This window comes from Sceloporus occidentalis, unplaced genomic scaffold, assembly GCF_023333645.1.
Source record: "Sceloporus occidentalis isolate IW3139 unplaced genomic scaffold, rSceOcc1.0.p SCAF_9, whole genome shotgun sequence".
Taxonomy (NCBI): Eukaryota; Metazoa; Chordata; class Lepidosauria; order Squamata; family Phrynosomatidae; genus Sceloporus; species Sceloporus occidentalis.
The window spans coordinates 1,314,771-1,334,001 of record NW_028316989.1 but is presented as its reverse complement, the minus strand read 5'-3'; the positions used below and the strand labels follow the sequence as shown (position 1 = coordinate 1,334,001).

Sequence of the window (19,231 nt, the reverse complement as noted above, 5' to 3'; positions counted from 1 at the left end):
CTTTCCTTTCGTTTTGGGATTTCTGAATGGGCCGAAGGGCACATTTTGCAAAGGGGGAAACCAACGTTGTGTTGTTGGTGTTGGCATCCGTCGCAGCAGTGGCAGCACTTTTCTATGTGAAGAGTTGTGTGGGAAGGAGGTCCCACGGAAACAACAAAAAAGGCGCTGTAATTTTAGACGTTGGGATACTTGTTCCAAGGAGAGAGAGAGAGAGAGAGAGAGAAGAAGAAGAAGCTGAAAGATATATACTTATGTGGCCAATTTAAAAAGTGGTGTGTAACTGAGGAGGTCCGCTTCCAAGCCACCAAAAACGTAAGACCTTAGTCTAGCGGAAACCAAAGTTGCAGCAGCAAAGTTCGGCAAAGGAGAACTGGAGTTTCCAAAGAAGTAGCCGCGTTAGTCTCTTGCAGCATGAAAAGGAGAATGGATTTTTAATCCATTCTTATTTCAGCAAGAGCTTTCATAGATATCAACTCTCTTCTTTGGATGCAGTACTGAGTGGTATTAAACGTATTTATACCACAGGAGTGGGATCGCAAGCGCAGTGGACCCTTCATATTCTCTGGGATTAGGGAGACAGGACCTGCCCCCCCCCCCCCCATGAAAATGGGAAAACCACTATCTAGGAACCTCCATCTGTGGTCAATATCCATCGGAGGTTGACTATAGAATTGTGATGGAGGACCTACAAATGGCTAGAAAAGCGTTCTTCCTAGGAGTCTCTAAACCCTCCAGCAGAGCTCTATGGCCAACATCCACAAGACGTTGACCATAGAGTCAAGTCAAAGGCTTTCATGGATGGCATCCATAGGTTTTTGTGGGTTTTTTGGGCTCTGTGGCCATGTACTAGAATATTTTATTCCTGACGTTGCGCCAGCATCTGTGGCTGGCATCTTCAGAGGATGTATTCCCAATATCCATAGGGACTGTCCTGTTTGTCCAATGTAAACTGCAGAAAGGCACTGGTGGCATAGGATGGTATATATCACATTGGAAGAAGAACAAGAAAGAATAAGTAAATGCACCACTGATGTTGTGGGTGATGTTTATTGCTATCCAGCACCTTGTATGCATGGCAGTCTCCTATCCAAGGACTAACCAGGGCTGACCCTGCTTAGCTTCCAAGATCTGATGGGATCCAGTGCCTTTGGGATATTTAGGCCATGTGTCCCATTAAAAGTCCAGGACAGCCAACTTCATGTTGAGGAACAGTCCCCAAGAGTTTACCTGGCGCATGGACCATCTGCGTGCGCCTTTCAAAGCAGCACATGAAAGATGGACACCCCACGCTCAAACCTCACCTGCGCACAAAAGGCCATTTTTAAAACAGTTGATCAGCTTTGCCCATGATGATCTCTGCAGATGCCCAGAGGAAGTGAACTGTAATAAAAATAGAAGCGACTGAAACATTTATCTGATTAAAACCAATATTCCTTGGGATGATTTTATTTTCCAGGTCAGGAAGTGTCCTGCACCACTGGAGCGAAATCTACTACTTCGTGGAACATCTGGCCCACAAGTTTATAAGGTAAGGAATTATGGCTGGCTGATAGCAGAAATTCGGGGTGAAACTAAGGTGGGTTTTGTTGGCCTTAACCATGTTTCCGGCCATTAAGAGCGCCCTGCTATTCATTCAGAGGGGTTGCCTTACTCATTTTTAATTTTATTTGGTGGATTTGTATCCCTTCTTTCAAAATGGGATTCGAGGCTGTTTCTGACTTAAAGGTTAACATGCATAAGGATCCTACTTTGGGTTTCCATATCTGCACCAGAGGAGACTTGAGCACTTTTTGGCTTGATCCAAGTCTTTTTGGTTCTCAGTAACATCATACTGGGGAAAACAAATTGAGCAATTTCTTCAAATCCTTGGGGCCGATGGAGTGTTGATTTCAATGCTTCATCGAAGATTTGTTTCGAGGTAATGGCCAAGGAATCCAAAATAAAGTTTTTCTCACTGTCTGTTTTCATGATCGAGGAATCTTTGGGGAAGGGAGAGGTGTAGAGTTATAGATTCGTTGAATTATAGAGTTGGGAAAGATCCCAAATGGCTATCCAACCCCTTCTGTAATGCAGAAATGCTCAGTTAAAACACTCCTAGGAGATGGCATCCAACTTACGTTGGAAAACCTTCAATGAAGCAAAGTCTAGGAGAATCCTTTCCACTGTTGAGCATCTCTTACCATCAAGATCTCCCTCTTCTTATTTAGCCAGAATCTCCCTTTCTCCCAGTTTGATTCCACTGGTTCAGGTTCAGACTTCTGGAACATAAGAAAACAAGCTTGCTCCATTCCCATATCACAGTCCTTGAGGGTATTAGCCTTTATTATTTATCCATGGTCTTAACTTGGTGTAAAGCATGAGATGTTTCTGGTCCTACACTTAGAACATTTATTTGCTCCCATGGGATTCCCTAAAGGGAACTGTGGCCTTGTGATGTGTTGGGTATTTGTTAAAGATCCACAGCTCTCCAACTAGAACTGAGGCTCACACAGGCTGCATCTGCACTGCAGAAATAGGACAGTTTGGCACCGCTATAACTGCCATGGTAATGGGATCCTGGGATTTGTAGTCTGAGGATACACAAGAGGTCTCTGGCAGAGAATCCTAAATACCTCTCCCTGAACGCCAAATGGATGACCATAGGAGGTAACACAGGAGGTACAGATGGGCGCTTTGTGCTGGCCTGAGCCCAAACTAGGGATGCGCAGGGAGCTGAGTGCTTACAACCCTACTGAGCACCTTGGCTGTCATCATGGTGACATCCATATGGGGCACGCCATGATGACATCTGTGTGGCGCAGTGCCCAAACAGCACCGTGCCGTGTCAACATCGTCGTGGTCCACGAGGGCACCAGTGACACCCTGCGCATGACCTAAAAAGAACTCTCCGGGGAGCGGGTTCTTTTTAGGCCTCCAAAAGGCCACGGCTTTTGGTTGCCACAGTCCATCTGGGGCGGAAAGGGGCAGCGTCTGTGCCAATCTCTGCCAAATGACAGCTAAAGTGGAATCATATTGCTATAACTATGTAATGTGAATGATCCCCTGGTCTCTTCAGACGCTTCATAGTGGAGTCCCAGTCAATAAACAGGCCTAGAAAAACCGAGCATAGATCCTAGCTTGAGTGTTTTGTCTTTCTCCAGCCCCCAGCTGAGGATGTCCTTCATCGTTTTCTCAACCAGAGGCTCAACTCTCATGAGACTCACTGAAGACAGGTAAGAAGGCATGAAAAAGGGCAGGGGATTCAGGGGCAGCCGGCGAAGTCCATGCCAGTGGGGCAGCTAATCCCCTCCAGGTTTTCACCTAACCTAGAAAGGATGTCTTTCAAGTTCAGACTAAAAACCAGAGCAGATATCACTGTCCCATTGGCGCAGCTGCCACCATTTCCAGATACCTTATGCTTCGGGATGGTGCGGAGGTTTCATTGCTTCTGAAGGAAAGTGGTCTCACTCACCCTTCCCAGATTTATATCCTCCTTCTTTTAAATGTCACAATTTTCCAAGTTTTGTGGTGCATTTCTCAGTTTGCGCTAGAATTGTGATAAGAGAACGTTGCATACAAAAAGGTGTGTATTTGAGAAACTTGTAGTCAAATGAATACTGGTTTTTGTTTTTTGTTTTTTGTTTTTAAAGTTGGGTTGCTTGTGTTTTCATTGCAGTTTTTTATTATACTTATTTTTGCTGATATATTCCAGGGTGGGTGGGACTTTCCAAAAATATATACGTATTGAAATGGTAAGATCTACATTCCATTCTCTCAAAAAATTGATTGCATTGATCCAGTTCCTCTTAAAGTTCGTTGCTGGGTGTTTTGTGTTACTTTGTTTAGTACAAACCGGTTTGAACTTTGTGGGAAAATGACTGAATGAGCGGATGCCAAAACAAGCCTGTATCATCATCATCATCATCATCATCATCATCATCATCATCATCATCATCATCACCATCATCACCATCACCATTAATTAGGCTTTAAATGTTTTTTAAAAATGTGGTTCTGCTTTGCAGATCCTTGAAGTTTGGTTCTCTCCAGCTGTTGATTTCATTTGCTTTTATTCTGCAGATGCTTTAATTGATTTCAGACTAGATCTGTTTCACATTTGCAATTTTTATTATGATTTTGTAGTTTATTGTGGGTTTAACCTTTATTTTGTGAACTGCCCTGAGGGCTTGGACCTGCTGCAATTCCCATGATCCCTTTGGCGATGGTTTCCTTGGCCCTTTCCATTGGCTGCGTTATTGTTGACCTGTGACTTCCAAGATTCCTCCCTTTTGGCTGTGCCTTTCTTTTTGGTCTGGGTTTCCCACGAACTCTTCCTAGGCTGTTGTTGACCAGGAACTCCCATTGTCTTCCTTCACCATTGGCTATGCTGGCTAAGACACATGGGACATGTAGTCTTGAGTGTTTAGTCTTGAGTCTAAGGAGAGGACTACAAGGACTCTAGAAAAGCAGGCAATATATAAAACTTAGCTTTAAAGTAATGGCACACCAACTCCTTTTACCAACTCCTAACCCTTACGAAAGCACATGCCGCCAACTTCTTCCTTCCAGTTAGTCTCAAAGGTGCTACAAGATCTCTCTCCATTGGCTAACATGGCTATATCTTTGAATCCTAACCCTCTTGTATAGCTTTTCTCCATTAGCATACGGTGGACTCTTCCCATCTGCAGTGGTTTGGTTCAGAGACACACACCCCCACCCCATGGATGGCAAAATATAAAGGTGCTCAAGCCACATATTATTAAATGGCAGCGACATGCGCATGGATCCATCAGTGCATCCATGTGCATGCACTGCCATTGAATGATATAAGGCATGGTGATTTGCAGGTGGTCAAATCCACAGACCACCAGCCTGCTGATGTGGAGACTCCATATATATATTTCCAAAGCCTTTGGTACCTATGCAGATGGAGTCTTCAGACTGTTTGCCGGATCCGCCAATGCACATCTGCACATCCAGAGGAGAACAAGGAGTGGAGCTGGGAAGAGTTCTGTTTCGACTGGAGTTGCAACCAGCTCCGTGTGGTTGGTTTGCTTGGGAACAACCCTGCCTCTTCCATTCTGATGTCCAAATCAGAACAGGAACAGCATTACTATAGGAGGGATTGACCCAGTAGAGGCTCATTCTTGGATTCCCTGCCCTTGGATCTTCCCCCTGCAAATAAAATGTGTATGGAGAGAGTTCACAAATTAGCTGCTTGCCAGCATCTCCTTAAGATGGGAAGGGCAAGTATCGCAAGACCAGGGGCCACTTTTCTGGATGGCCAAGTAGGAGAGAGCCAGCATGGTACAGTGGTTTGAGTGTTGGACTAGGACAACGGAGACCAGGGTTCGAATCCCTCCTCAGCCATGGAAACCCTTTGGGTCACCTTGGCCAAGTTGCACTCTCTCAGCCTCAGAGGAGGACCATGGCAAACCTCCTCTCAATATGCCTGGCCAAGAAAACCCTGTGGTAGGTTTGCCATAGGGTCACCATAAGTCGAAAATGACTTGAAGGCATCCAACAACAACAACCCAAGTCCAAAGAGTAAAATTCCCATGCTTCTGTTGAGCTTTTCATGGCTCCTGTCCCTCCGCAACACCTATGAAATGCAGTTATTTGAGAAGGGCCATTTGTGTTAATCTTCAGCATCCCTTGAAAGTACACAAATAACTCACAGTGTTGGTCAATTGCAGCTCAGTTTAAAACTCAGAATGGCTTCTTGTTCTGTTTGGCAAGTACTTTAGCAAAGCCAGGAATTCATTTGGGAAGCAGGCCCCATGCAGAGTGTTTAGTATCAGGGCGATCTTATCGGTTGGTTATGAAGCCCGGCTCTGTGTTTCTTCAGAGCAGAGTTTTCCCGTTCGTCGCGGTGGGTCTGCTTTTCTTCTCTGCTTCCATTCAGGACACGAGGTGTCTGAAAACAGAAGCATTTCTTTTATAAGAACAGCACATGCAAAGAGCATCCTTTTCCATCCTCTCGGTAATCCGTAATAGCCTTGTAAGCTCAACTCTCCTTGGAGCAGATAAGGAGGAAAGGGCTGAGGAAAGGGGCTCATTTGGGGAATTTATCTGCAGGCAAGGTCTGTTTAAGTGAGACTAGAACTGGTAATTCTTAGTTTAGATTACAGTTGTCCCTCCACATCTTCAGGTTAAGCATTCATGCATTTGATTATACATGGAGTACTGTATTTTCTACTGTCCCTGCCCTATGCATGGCCTCCAAAAATATGTTCTCTCTAGGCATTTCTAGGTCTGCCAATTTGGTTCTATAGTCAGCTTCCACTGGAAGTCCACATTGTCTGCCTCTGTTGTAGACTAAGGATTGAGACTCCCTTTCAGCCGGATGAGGGTCAAAGTCAACTTTAGAGTAATCCTAGAGTTGGAAGAGACCCCCAAGAGCCATCCAGTCCAACTTCTGTCATGCATGAATACAACATCAGAGCACCCCTTGTGACAGATGTCCATCACGCCTTTGCTTGAAAACCTCCAAAGAAGGAGACGCCATCACCTTCTAAGGCAGCGTCTTCCACTCTCAAACAGCTCTTACTCTCAGGAAGTTCTTCCTAACATTGAAGTGGAATCTCTTTTCCTGGATCTTGCATCCATTACTCCATTGTGTCCTATTCTCTGGAGCAGCAGAAAACAAGCTTGCTCCATCCTCAACATGACATCCCTTCAAATATTTAAACAGGGCTGTCGTATCATCCCTTAACTTTCTTTTGTCCATGTTAAACATGGATCCCTAAGATGTTCCTCAGAGGGCTTTATGGTGACCTTCCACCATTTTGGTTGGGCATGCTCCAGATTGTCAATAACCCCTTTGAATGATGGTGCTTAGAACTGGACATAGTCTTCCAGGTGAGGTCTGACCAAAGTCCTTGAGGACTACATTGCAGGGGTGGGTAGGACCTGAGATGAATACATGGGACCCAAACTATTAGCCTACTTTCTACTTAGAGCTCTTTTGCTTTCCATCCATCCTTTTAGATCTGCCTGGATCCCTTCCTAATGGCATTTCAGCGTTGGCTAAATCTTATTTCATTCAGCCTCTGGCTTTGGTTCAGTGTTGGATCTTGATCTCCCCTACGGTTGTCCCGGCTCATTTCCATTCCTGTTTTATTGTTTCAGTTATGTTTGACATAAACCATCTTGGAAGGTGCTACTCTGTACAATGATAGAGTGGATTATAAATAACCAGAATCCTGTTGGCTTCTTCCGCATGTGTCAGTTCTCCTGTGAAAGACATTGGACATGTTTGTTCAATGTGGAATGGCCATATTCCATTCATGGTTGAGGGAGTGGTATTCCACTTTTGATTCTGTTTTCCATGGAAGTGATACTGAATGTGCATGTGCATTGCACATAATTACACTTATTGTGCCTTGAGCATTAGATATGGATTTGCATTCCACGTGCACATCTGAAACCAATGCATATTTAGTTGTACAGAGTTCAGATTCATGAATAAGGCACCATTTGCACAACTGCTGTGTCACCTCCTCCTCCTCGGTATAGTCTCCTGGCCAACTATTTTAAAACAATGGCTGAAATGCAGTTATGATTCCAGCCCAGGGAGTCCCTAAAACCTTCCACACCCAAATATTTGTTCAGCTGCTCTGAGTTTGTCTTTAAGACAAGAGAGTTGGACAGTCCCTGAATAGAGAGTGATGGCGAATCTCTAATTTGGGGAATGAGCAGTTTGTGCTAATATTGTGGGATCGGGGAATGGGAACATGTCAACATGTTTCTGCTTTCTCCAGGATTTGTGGAGGGCCACACATGTGGCAGCTGTGCATGGCAATCGGGTTCCCATGTTGATAGCAACCACATGAGCTCATTCGGAGATAAGCGCCTGGACCGACAAAGGCACTATCTGGCCTTTACAGCCTTTTGGACTCGGTTTTCACAGCCGAGAGGAAGAGCAACTGAGCCCTCCCTATTCAGCCTGTTTTCAATCTGTCAGTGTCCTTGACAGCTTTTAAAATATATATATATATAAGATTAAACTGGTTATCAAGGACTTTGGAAAGTCTTTTCCCATGAACTCATTTTGTCTTGACATTGGGTTGGAAGCAGAGAGGGCAGCTGAGTCCAACTAATCCCAGCATGGAGATTAGGGAGCGCTTGTGGGATCTATAGTGCCTGTCATCCAGCTCATACTATTTGCTGTTGATGATGCAAAAGGAGGTGCATGGAGATAGCATGATGTTGACCTGGAGCAAGGATGGACAAAGGCTGGTTTTGTGGTCCCCAAAGCCCTGCAGACTCCTTGTTCCACCCTATTTTGCCCCCAAATTAGGATAATTTGCCTCTCTTGGGTTGCATCTGCACTGCAGAAATAATATAGTTTGATAGCACTTTAACTGCCATGGCTCAATGCGATGGAATTCTGGAATTTGTAGTTTTGTGAGATATTTAACCTTCTCTGTCAGAGAGCTCTGATGCAATGAGAAACTACCAATCTGTTTCTCAAAAGCAGAGCTAGGTTTCTGGTTTTATTGGGTTGAAGGGTCGCCTGTGGAGCATTCAGCTAACAAGAAGATTGACCATTGTACACAATGCAGTTGCTAAACTTGACCTGGATATCACCTTATTTGCATGTGAGAATCATTCGCGCAACTGCTTGCCATTTTCGCTTTATTTGCAGGATGCTTTAAACGTGCTTTAATCTCTCTTTAATGCCGAAATTAGCCCCAGTGTGATAAAATCCTATGTCCGGATCCTGTGTCATACGAGGAAGAGATTTCTTTTACATCCATTCTGTGCAGCATTGGTTGACTTGAATAAAGTATTCTTTATTTATCCAAGAGGCGCTGCGCACATGCAAACCTGGATATCTCAAAACTCAATTGATGAGCAAATTCATTTCGGCCCTAATTTGGGGAGACGTGGGTGGAAATCTTGTAGATGCCAATGTTATCCAGGGTTTTTCTCCTAACAGAAGGGCATGTTTTCTGCCTTTACAGGGAGCAGATCCGCCAGGGCTTAGAGGAGCTCCAGAAAGTCCTTCCCGGAGGAGACACTTACATGCATGAGGGATTTGAAAGGGTAAATAAGAGCAAAGCATACAAGGGGGAGGCTTATTCCCGGTCTTGCCACCCTTTTCATGACTCCAAAATGTCCCTGTCTCTCAATCTGTTCTTTGCAATCTGGAGGCGTTGTGTTCTAAATACGATGCGCTTACCCCTAACAGTCCTCTCCGGTTCTCTTTTTTAGGCAAGTGAGCAAATTTACCATGAAAACGTCCAAGGTAAGTCTAAATTCGTATGGCTCAATAGATGGGAATCATAGTTTTTGTGGGTTTTCTGTGGCCATGTCCTAGAAGATGTTTTGCCAGCATCTGTGGCTTTGGCATCTTTGGAGAATCAAGTGATTCAGATGGGAATCATTTCGGGGGATTTTTCACTCATTATACTAAGATCAGTGGGAGTTAGTGGGTTCAATGCTGGTCTCCTTTGGGTTTAGTCTGAAATGTAATGGACCTTGCATTTGTCCACCTTACTAACATGGAAACCATAAGACCTTTTCCTGGATTGGGACCCAAGGTGGCTTGCCCCAGTTAAGGCTGCATCCACACTGCAGAAATAATCCAGTTTGACACCATTTGAACTGCCATGCCTCAATGCTATGGAACTCTGGGAATTGTAGTTTTGCAAGACATTTAGCCTTCCCTGTCTGGTGCCACAATAAACTGCAATTCCCAGAATCCCATAGCATCGAGGCATGGCAGTTCAAGTGGTGTCAAACTGGATTATTTCTGCAGCCTCAAACAAAGATTTATATATATATTTAGGAGATTCACCGCCTACAAAAGTTAAAAAGCAATCAAATTATTATTATTATTATTATTATTATTATTATTATTAAACTCTATTTATAAAACACTGTATGTTTACACAGCAATATACATAAAATGGAATAGAATAAAACAAAATAATAAAATTAACCTGCCAGTGGCGTCCATTCTAGAAAATAGAATCTAATATAAAATTGATATACAAACAACAATATACAAACAACAGATTAAAATAAACATCAAACTATCATAAACTTTATACTAACTGAAAGACATAAACCATTTAAAAGAAGAGAACAACAAATAAAAATTCATCACATTATGGAAAGTCTATTTCCCCTTTTAAAAAATAAACAGTTCTCAAAAAACTGCTGGAATTTTTACTTGTTTGATCCAAAATTGAAGAAAACCAACCCCAAAAATGGTGGTTCAACTCAATGCTTTTCTTTTCCAAAGCAGAACAGAACCAAAAATGCAGCAAAATTTCCCAAATGAATAAGATTCCTTATTTTTTACCGTCTCCAGAAATCTAGTCAATTAACTCCGCAGCTGTTTTTCTCTGTGTGTCTGTGGCTTTTATCTGTGTCTATATGCATTGTGTATGTTTTCTCTGTGTGTACATGGCTTGGATTTCACTGACAGTTTTAAGATGGTTTAAAGAGGCTAATGACTATGGAGGCTTTCATGTTTCTCCTCCGTTTCTGGGTGTGCTTTTTCACCCTTCTCCTTCAGACAGAAGTCTTTGAGATTGCATTCCGCTTTTGATGGAAAGGGGAACGCCAGCTTCGGGATCCTCCGCAGAGGCCTTTTGGATTGACTGCGGAGAGTCCAAATTATCTTTAATGGGTTTTGCTTTGGGAGGGCTGCCTTCTTTGCAGAGGACAAGCCTGGGCCGTGCAAAGATAAAGATCGCTGCCTTGTTGCGATAAGAATGCACTTTGGCAGCAAATCTCGGCAGGCTGCAATCTGGATGATCATAGGTTTGGCGCTTGTGCTTTTATGAGCAATTCTGTCACAATGGGGATGCCTCCCAAATGGACCCAAGGTTCATGACTCTTCCAAAGCCCTGGAAAGGCCAAACTAGGGTCAACGTAGACCTGGGAGTCAATGCAGAGCCTCACCGAAAAGGGCAGCCAGCTGTCTGGAGCCTCTCCTGTCCATCCATCACTTCTAATTCTGGAGGGAGATGTGACACCTGCGGACTCTCGATGTTCTCCAGCACACATCTGTGGTCAACATCTACCATACATTGACCATGCAATTGCACCGGAGAACCTACAAATGCCTAGAATAGTGTTCTTTCTAGGAATCTCTAGATCCTCCAGCACACAACTGCAGTCCACATCTACCAGATATGACCATACAATTGCAATGGAGGACCAACAAATGCCTAGAGAAATGTTCTCTCTAGGAACCTCTAGATCCTCCAGTGTAAGCTCTGATGGACATTGACCATAGAGTCACCATGGAGGATCTAGAGATTCCCAGAGAGAACATATTAATCCACTGACTCCCAAACTTTGGTCTTCCATGCGTTTGGACTTCAGCTCCCAGAAGCCCTAGCCAACATGGGCAACAGTCAGGAATTCTGGGAGCTGAAGTCCAAAATATCTGGAGGACCAAAGGTTGGGAACCACTAAAACAAGGATAAATATCCAGTGACCTGAAAAATTAATAAACAAGAGATTGAAGTGACCCTCCAAGTTTTGGTGTTGGGTAAAGGCAGCCTGCGGAGATTAGGAACTTGTCCTGCAGTTGAGCAGAATGGTCTGGATGCTGTCTTTGTTTGCTATCTATTCCGTCTTTGACATCCCACCCTACTTTCCCCGGCTGCTAACCCAATTCCTGGAATTTCCTCCTCTCTTTTCAGGTTATAGGACAGCCAGCGTCATCATTGCATTGACGGACGGAGAGCTGCATGAGGACTTTTTCATATACGCAGAACGCGAGGTGAGAGGCTGGCGGGAGGAAGCCACAGTAGATGAAAGTGATACAACCTCGTTGATGTTTGTTGTTGTTGTTATGTTTGGATGTCATCTTTTGTAGCAGTTAGGAGATCATTTGGTGCACTTCCAGTCTTGTAACCTCTCAGGATTCATGGTTACAGTCATGAATAACCATCTATGCCTCTCAAAAACCTACCTTTCCAACCTGGGTTGTATCTGCATTGCAGAAATAATCCAGTTTGACTCCACTTGAACTGCCAAGGTTCAGTGCTATGGAATTCTCTGTCCAAGAGCTCTGGTGCCACAACAAACTACAGTTCCCAGAACTCCACAGCATTGAGCCATGGAAGTTAAAGTGGTGTCAAAACTGGATCGTTTCTGCAATGCAGATGCAACCCTGGCCATTCCCTAAATGAAGCACTTCCAAGGCATGGGAGACTGGAGCATTTGCAAATGATGTTTGCAGCACTTTCCAGTTGTTTAAGTGTGCAACCAAATCTGCAAAATCAAACCAACAAACATGGAGGACCGACTGTGTTACCTTTCTCTTTGCAGATAAAGCCAACACTTGCTTTCTCTCCAGAAAAGCAAAAGTATGCCTCCTTATGACAACTCAATTCATCTCTCTCATTTTGTCTCGGGGGAGAGGAAGAGAGTCTGGCTGCAGTATCTTTGCACCTTTAAATATGATATTTGTCTCTGTCTGGCTCTGCCTGTCTGGTGGTCGAAATTGGCACGTTCTTTTAGCAAGTCTGACAGCGGGGCTTTGATGGCTTTCAAGGGATTTGGGCAAACCAGGGAATCTTGTCCAGACACGTTGCAAACCTCCGTCTGACGGCTCAGGAGTTCAGCTTACGGACAGATAAACCTGTCAAAGGTATGATGGGGCTTTTGTTGTGCGCGCATGAGCCCCTCGCATTTGGGGAAAGACAAAACTGGACCAGAGCGATAACCCAAGTTTGGAAACGTTAACGTCCTAATGGACTGCAACTCTTAAGAAACTGTAGCAGTTTCCGTTGACTGGGGTTATAAAGAATAGCCACGGGTTTTCTCATCCTCTGAGTAGCAGTTCATACTAACACAAATGCAAATTGACTGCAAATTTGCAGTGGAAAGGGATTTACAAATACGATAGTTTTCTGAATGTAGCTATTCCTGGGATGCCTCGCGACTGTGTTTGGATTGCCTTCCATTTGCTTTTGACGTCGTTTGATATTCTCTTACGAAATACCATGGATGACCCCGGATTGACATTGGGTTAACCTTCCAGTTTTCCCCGTGTGATAAAATCCTATGAGAGGTGTCTAGGGACATAAAGACTACACACACACACACACACACACACACACACTCAACCCACAGTATATATACCCCACTTTCTTTCACACCAGCCATTCTCTGAAGATGCCTCTGCCTGCATTATCAGTTGATGGTTCCTTCCCAGACTTACTGTCTTATAACGCATTGGATATATGTCCATGCAATACAATGTTTTGCACCATTCTCTGGTTTGGGAGGGGGAGGACACCATTTTGGCCACTCATTTCTCATTCCTGAGTCCTAAGCCAAGCAACTGGCTCTGCCCCAGGCCCAAAGCTCTGGCTCCGTGGATTTAATATTGCTTTCAGCGGGTGGAGTTGAGAGTTAAAGCCAGCAGTTATTGCATTTGGGAGCATTACTGTACTCCTCCCGTCCGTAATGCTGCGACAGGAGAAGTCACACAGCCCTCTTTATTACTCTCCTGTTCTTGTTGCTATGGGTTTCCAAGTCTTATTCTGATTTATGGAAAATATATCATAGGGAGAGTGGGGCTTGACCTAGGTTGCCCAGTGGCTTTCCAATGGGGATTCTAACCCAAGTCCTTTGGACTTACTGTGCAAAACTAAAACCACTATGTCTTGATTACTCTTTAGAAAGTAGGGTTTTGTTGGCAATGTTGCTTATCCAAAGCAAGTTTGCCATTGCCTTCCTCTTAGGCGAAGAGAGTGTGACTTACCCAGGCTCACCCAATGGGTTTTCATGGCTAAACATGGACTTGAACCTTGGTCTTCAAGAGTCCTAGTCCAACAATCGAACCACTGTGCCACGTTGCCTCTCATGGTTACCCGATCTTAGAGTTTCCATGGCAAGATGGAGATTTGCCACTGCCTTCCTCTGAGGCTGAGAGAGAGTGGCTTGGCCAGTGTCATCTAGTGGGTTTCCATGCTGGACAAGGATTCGAACCCTAGTCTCTAGAGTCCTAGTCCAAGACCCAAACCACTATACCATGATGGCTCTCTCCTTGGGACTAATTTGCAAGATTGAGGCTGATACTTCTTGCAAGACATATTCCAACCCAGAGTGACTGGGTGAGAAGTTGATCCCATCGTGTATATCATTTCTTGGCTCCTTCCAGGAACTTAATCCTTGAATAAGGCCGGTTTTTGGTATCTGCGCAAGAGCGAGGATGATGTTGTAGCGGAGAATTGATGGAATCCAATCCCCTGGCGGTGCAAAAAAGCCGGATTCCTTTTGGCCAGACGCTGGAGTGATTCATTAGCTGTGATGGAAGTGGAGCTGGACTGACGAAATTTTATCTTTCCAGCGGGAGAAGGATGCGGAGCCTTATGTCGCCAAATGGAAAAGCAGCTTGTGTCGAGCAACAACTCAAAGCAATCTAGTAAAACAATAAGAATTGCAAGAAGCAAGAGTGATAGTAAAATATGGGCGTTGGGAAAGAAGTCTGCATTAACAAGAAAGAAAGAGGTCCACCTTTTTTTGGCTTCCCTTTTCATGTCTGGACCTTTCAATATGTGCAAATTGGGTTTGTTAGGTTTTAGTTGTTGCATTGTAAGCAGATCTTGGTAGCTTTATTGTGTGTGTATATGGAGAGAGAGAACTGAGGATACTTTGAGAATTATAGTTCAAGTGAGTAGGTTATTGCTCTCTCACAAACAATTCCCAAAGTGCATCTACACTGTATAAATAATGCACTTTGAGACCACTTTAACTGCCATGGCTCCATCCTACAAAATCATGGGGTTGGTAGTTTTGTGCTGCAGCAGCACACTTTGGCAGAGAAGGCTAAAGACCTTGTGAAACTACAAATCCCAAGATTACATAGGATGCAGCTGAGGCACTTAAAGTGGGGCTGAACTGCAATATTTCTGCAGTGTAGATGCACCCCCAGACAAACTGCAAATCCCAGGATTCAATGGGATGGAGCCATGGTAGTTAAATGGATACGAAAACGTCAAACGGCTGTCGGACAGGTTGCAGCGCTCTTGTCAAACAGCATTCCAGGACAGAAATGTGACACCAATGTGTTAAAAATCTCATTTCTCCCCAGGTTTAGAATGCATTTTCCCTCTTGTTTTTCTTTGCCAACAGATAACGTTGCTTGGAGTGTATTTGGAGACACACACAACACATATTTTTTAATCTGCCAGGGCCCCTACCAATTCTTTATCCTTCCTTTTCAGGCAAACCGATCCAGGGAGCTGGGGGCAACTGTCTACTGTGTCGGCGTGAAAGATTTCAATGAAACGCAGGTAACTCAGCCTCAACTGCAATTGTTAGCATTCCCTCCCACCCCCAAAAGTTCCTTTTAAATAAACTTGTAGAAATGTTGGGTAGCCAAAGAAAGAAGAAGCTCCATTTTGAAAATAAAGGTCAAGGCTTGGCATGAAAAAATGTGATGCTTCCCAAACTTTGAATTGCAAAGTGCAAAGCCCAGAAAACTGGGGCTGATAGTCAGGGCAAGTCCATGAAGTCCATGAAGTCCAAATGGTGAACTTTGGGCATCAACCAAAACAATCCCTGCCAGTACAGTTTGGCAAGATCGACCTTCTTTACTCCTTTCTGTGAATGTGTAACAAAAGTTGGGGAAATTAAGGCTTTTTTGTCTTTGGACTACAGGTCCCAGAATCCCCCTGGCAACATGGCCAAGTTCTGATTTTGGGCTGTGTTTCCAACATGTAGTGCCATCAGTTAATAGTTAGGTCAGCAGCTGCTGGCCATTCAAGATGGCAGGTGGGTGAAATGGCAAAGTGGTTTGCAGCTGTTGTTACTGGACCAAGAGTTTGTGTAAGGGGCATCCTTAAGGCATTGCTTGCTTACTCACTTGTCCAACTGTTTCTGCGTCTTTTCCTTCTTGTTCCCAGCTGGCCAGAATCGCTGACAGCAAGGATCACGTCTTCCCCGTGAATGATGGCTTTGAAGCTCTCCAGGGGATTATAGACTCTGTAAGTATTACTTAGCTCTCTGCTCATTTTATGACTTTGCAAAAAGCAAAGCAAAGAAAAACCCAGCATTGTTGGTGCCAAAAGGGAGGAGGGAACTGGATGCATTTGTCGGTATTTTGATATCTGAAGGCCTCTGTGTTTGGGGAATGCAATAGCTGGGTCTGAGCTGAATGGCAGGATGCGGATGGAAGGGGCATCTATTACAGGACTCAAAGTGGGCACCCATAGACAGATGAAGGTCCACAAACTATTAGCTTCTGGCTTGCAATGAGTCAATGGCACAAATATGGTACCAGTCCCTGGCACAAAGGGGGAGAAATGCTGTTCTACTATATTAGAAAGTACTGTTAGATGATGTGTGTGTGCAACGGCAGAGAATTGTGTAGCGAGAGAGAAGAGACTATCACAAGGAGGTCACAATTTCTGTTTGTTTGATTTTATCTGGTGCCCAGTGGAAAATGGTATAGGAAATGGGACAGTCCCAGTTAACCCACCGTTGTCCACTTCTTCAGTTGCTTTTTAATGAATAATAATAATAATAATAATAATAAATATTTATGTATATCCCACCTCTCCTTACGGATCGAGGCGGGTTACAATGAATATTAAATACACAATGTCCTAGTCTCTCTCCTCTCTGCTTACTTTCCTCCTTTGTCTTCAATTGCTGCCAACTGAGTTCAAATTGCAAAAACATTTTGCACTCAGTGAATGCAGCAAAGAGGAAAGGAGAGGATGAGGCAAAACCTTGCCTTTCCCATTCAGCTCTGGCAAAAGCAATCTTCTGTAGCCTTTCCTGGCCTGTCTAGTCTTCCTCATTTATACCTTTTCAGTCTTGACTACACTCTGGTGGCGTTTCTTTACCCATGACTTGATGTTCATGTGTGAGCTGTTGGAGGGGACATAGTTGTGACCTGGAGAACATAGGTACCAGTCCCTGGCACACTGGGAAATATACCAGTTTGCGCCATCAGATAGTGGAGAAGCGCTCTGTCGGATGTGCAATGCAAGGGAACTGTTTAGCAAGAGCAGAACATCTTTTACAAGGCGATGCTAGAGATGCCTTGGATTTCTGTGGTTTTTCTGGTCCCAAGTGGAAAATGGCACATTCAACATTGTGGTCCGATTTCAGCATCAGGGTTCATTCCATTAGGACTTGTTTGGACATGAGTTTCCACTCCACCCAAAATCATGCCCAGAAAATAATACTGTGAGTAGGCACCAGCCTTATGGACTTCCTCGCCATCCTTTTTCTTTCTTTTTTGACCAAACTCTGCATGTTTGTTTCCAAAATTCTGTGTCCTTCTTGGCCCTTCGGGACAGATGTTAAGAACTGCACTATTTCCAGAGTCCATTTGCATCTCGAAGGTTGTTTTTAAATCATAGAAAATGGCATTTTCTGCATAGAAAACATGGGTCGTTGTTTCCTGCAAAAATGTTATTTTCAGTGTAGAAAATGCTTGTTTTCTGTGCAGGAGACTAGTTTTCTGTACACAAAGTGCCATTTGTTGCACAAACAAGAACCTATGTGCATTTGTTTGTGCAGAAGTCACGAACTGTGAAAATTCTCACCCATCTAGGATTTTCCTGACACTTGAGAAACCTTGTTTTTCAACCATTTAAAACACAATTTGTGGGGGGGGGGGGAATACCCTTGCTTTTCCTGCTCCTGAGACAAACCTGATCCCTCTCCTAAGTTTCCTTGCAAGCTGGACTGAACGAGCCAAAGGCTCTCAGGGGTGTCAGGTGCTGTGAGATTGTAAGAGAGATTTAGTTCTCAGACTTGCATGCTCCTTGCAGCTGCTCTTAATGGATTCCAGAGCTATTTCTCTTTCATTTTTGCCTTTTGTGATGGTTCTTGCATGCAATAAATTAGGAGGTTTTAAAAGGGGCAGCTTAATCTCGGACTGAGCTTCCAGGGCTGGGTTGGTTGGCTGCTGCCTCGGTTCATAACAGCAGACAGGTTAGAGAAGGGTCACCCTGAAGCTATTAAATCGCAGAGTGGAAGGATTTTGGGGAAGGCAAGGAAAAGGCGTTGTGTGGCAGCAAATAACATTGGCCTCATATTCTCACTTACAAACAAATCGGTGTGCAATCCGAATCAATGGATCAATTCCACAGCGGAGCGTGGTTCCAACTATATTTGCCCTGATTGCACTTTCCCCTCAAAAATAACCCACTTGTGGTTCATATTCATGCATAAATCGATTCAAAATGGACGTGCTCCCAGCCGGCCAAAGGGCAAGTTTAAATTGATTCCAATCCGTATCTGGTTCACACTTGCACTTTTATCCAAAAAGACATGGGAAAAAACAGTGTCAAAAAGACGCGAGTTAAATGGGTCTGGTGCATGCCCCCTCCCTTGCCAAACTGCTTCAGTGGGAACCAGGGCCATTTGAATACATCCAAACCGAATTGCAATCCAGTTTAAAAGGTAGTGGGAATGAGGCATACTAGCTGAGTGTCCCTTATGTGAAATGCTTGGGACCACAAGTGTTTTGGATCTTGGAGATTTTGTGGTTTTCAGAGGTTTTCGGATTCTGGAATATTTGCAGAAGCATAATGAAACATCTTTGAGAAGTTAAGTTCAACTCTCTGGTCAACCTCCAGCGGAGCTTGTCTTCTTGCATCTACTCTGATCCAGCCATTGTGCTCCAAAGGGCTGGCCTTCTTCTCTTTTGTGCAAGTTTCATGCTCTTCTTTTTCTAAACTTTATTTCTATAACCACTCCTTTCTCTTTCTTTCTTTTTTCTTTCCTCTTTTGCTTGCTTTTCTTACTCTGACAGCCCCTGCTTGTCTCTGGATGCCTCTCCTGCCTTCTTCGTCCAAGCTTCACGTTTATCACTAGACCTTCGGTGGGTCAGAGAATCTATCTTCTCTTCAGTTCCCTGATATATGGTGCCTGTTTTCATTTTGAGAGCTCCATCTGCATCAGTTGAAGGCAGGTATCAAAGGCAGATGCTGGAAATGAGAGATTGGCAAGGGATTTTTCAAGCAAAAAAAATAATGGTGTGTTTGTGGTGTATGGAAAAGCCACCCAACTTATCTGTCTAACTTCATTGGGAGAGACGTTCTTCTTTCCAAGCCACTCTTTCCTTTCCTTTGGTTCCTTGTGTTGCATGTCCTCCAACAGTTCTGATTTGTCATTATGGCAAAAAGTCCCAAATTGCAATAAAAGCGTATAGTAGTTGGCCATTTTGTTGACAGATTGTCTCAATGTGCGGAGATGAGGATGAGAAACTTTGGCTCGTTGCAGATGGGCACCCTAGGACGGACTCAGTCTG

General features: G+C 44.1%; 1 protein-coding gene across 1 annotated transcript in view; it reads left to right on the top strand.

The window, feature by feature from the left end:
• Nucleotides 1-19,231, top strand: part of LOC149306670 (anthrax toxin receptor 1-like) — a 73,935-nt gene that overhangs the window by 5,351 nt on the left and 49,353 nt on the right. Inside the window, exons 2-8 of the mRNA XM_089537424.1 lie at nucleotides 1,457-1,528; nucleotides 3,141-3,212; nucleotides 8,949-9,030; nucleotides 9,199-9,232; nucleotides 11,649-11,728; nucleotides 15,186-15,254; nucleotides 15,867-15,947. Of these exons, the coding sequence (XP_089393550.1) occupies nucleotides 1,457-1,528; nucleotides 3,141-3,212; nucleotides 8,949-9,030; nucleotides 9,199-9,232; nucleotides 11,649-11,728; nucleotides 15,186-15,254; nucleotides 15,867-15,947 (490 nt within the window). The remainder of the gene's footprint in view (nucleotides 1-1,456; nucleotides 1,529-3,140; nucleotides 3,213-8,948; nucleotides 9,031-9,198; nucleotides 9,233-11,648; nucleotides 11,729-15,185; nucleotides 15,255-15,866; nucleotides 15,948-19,231) is intronic.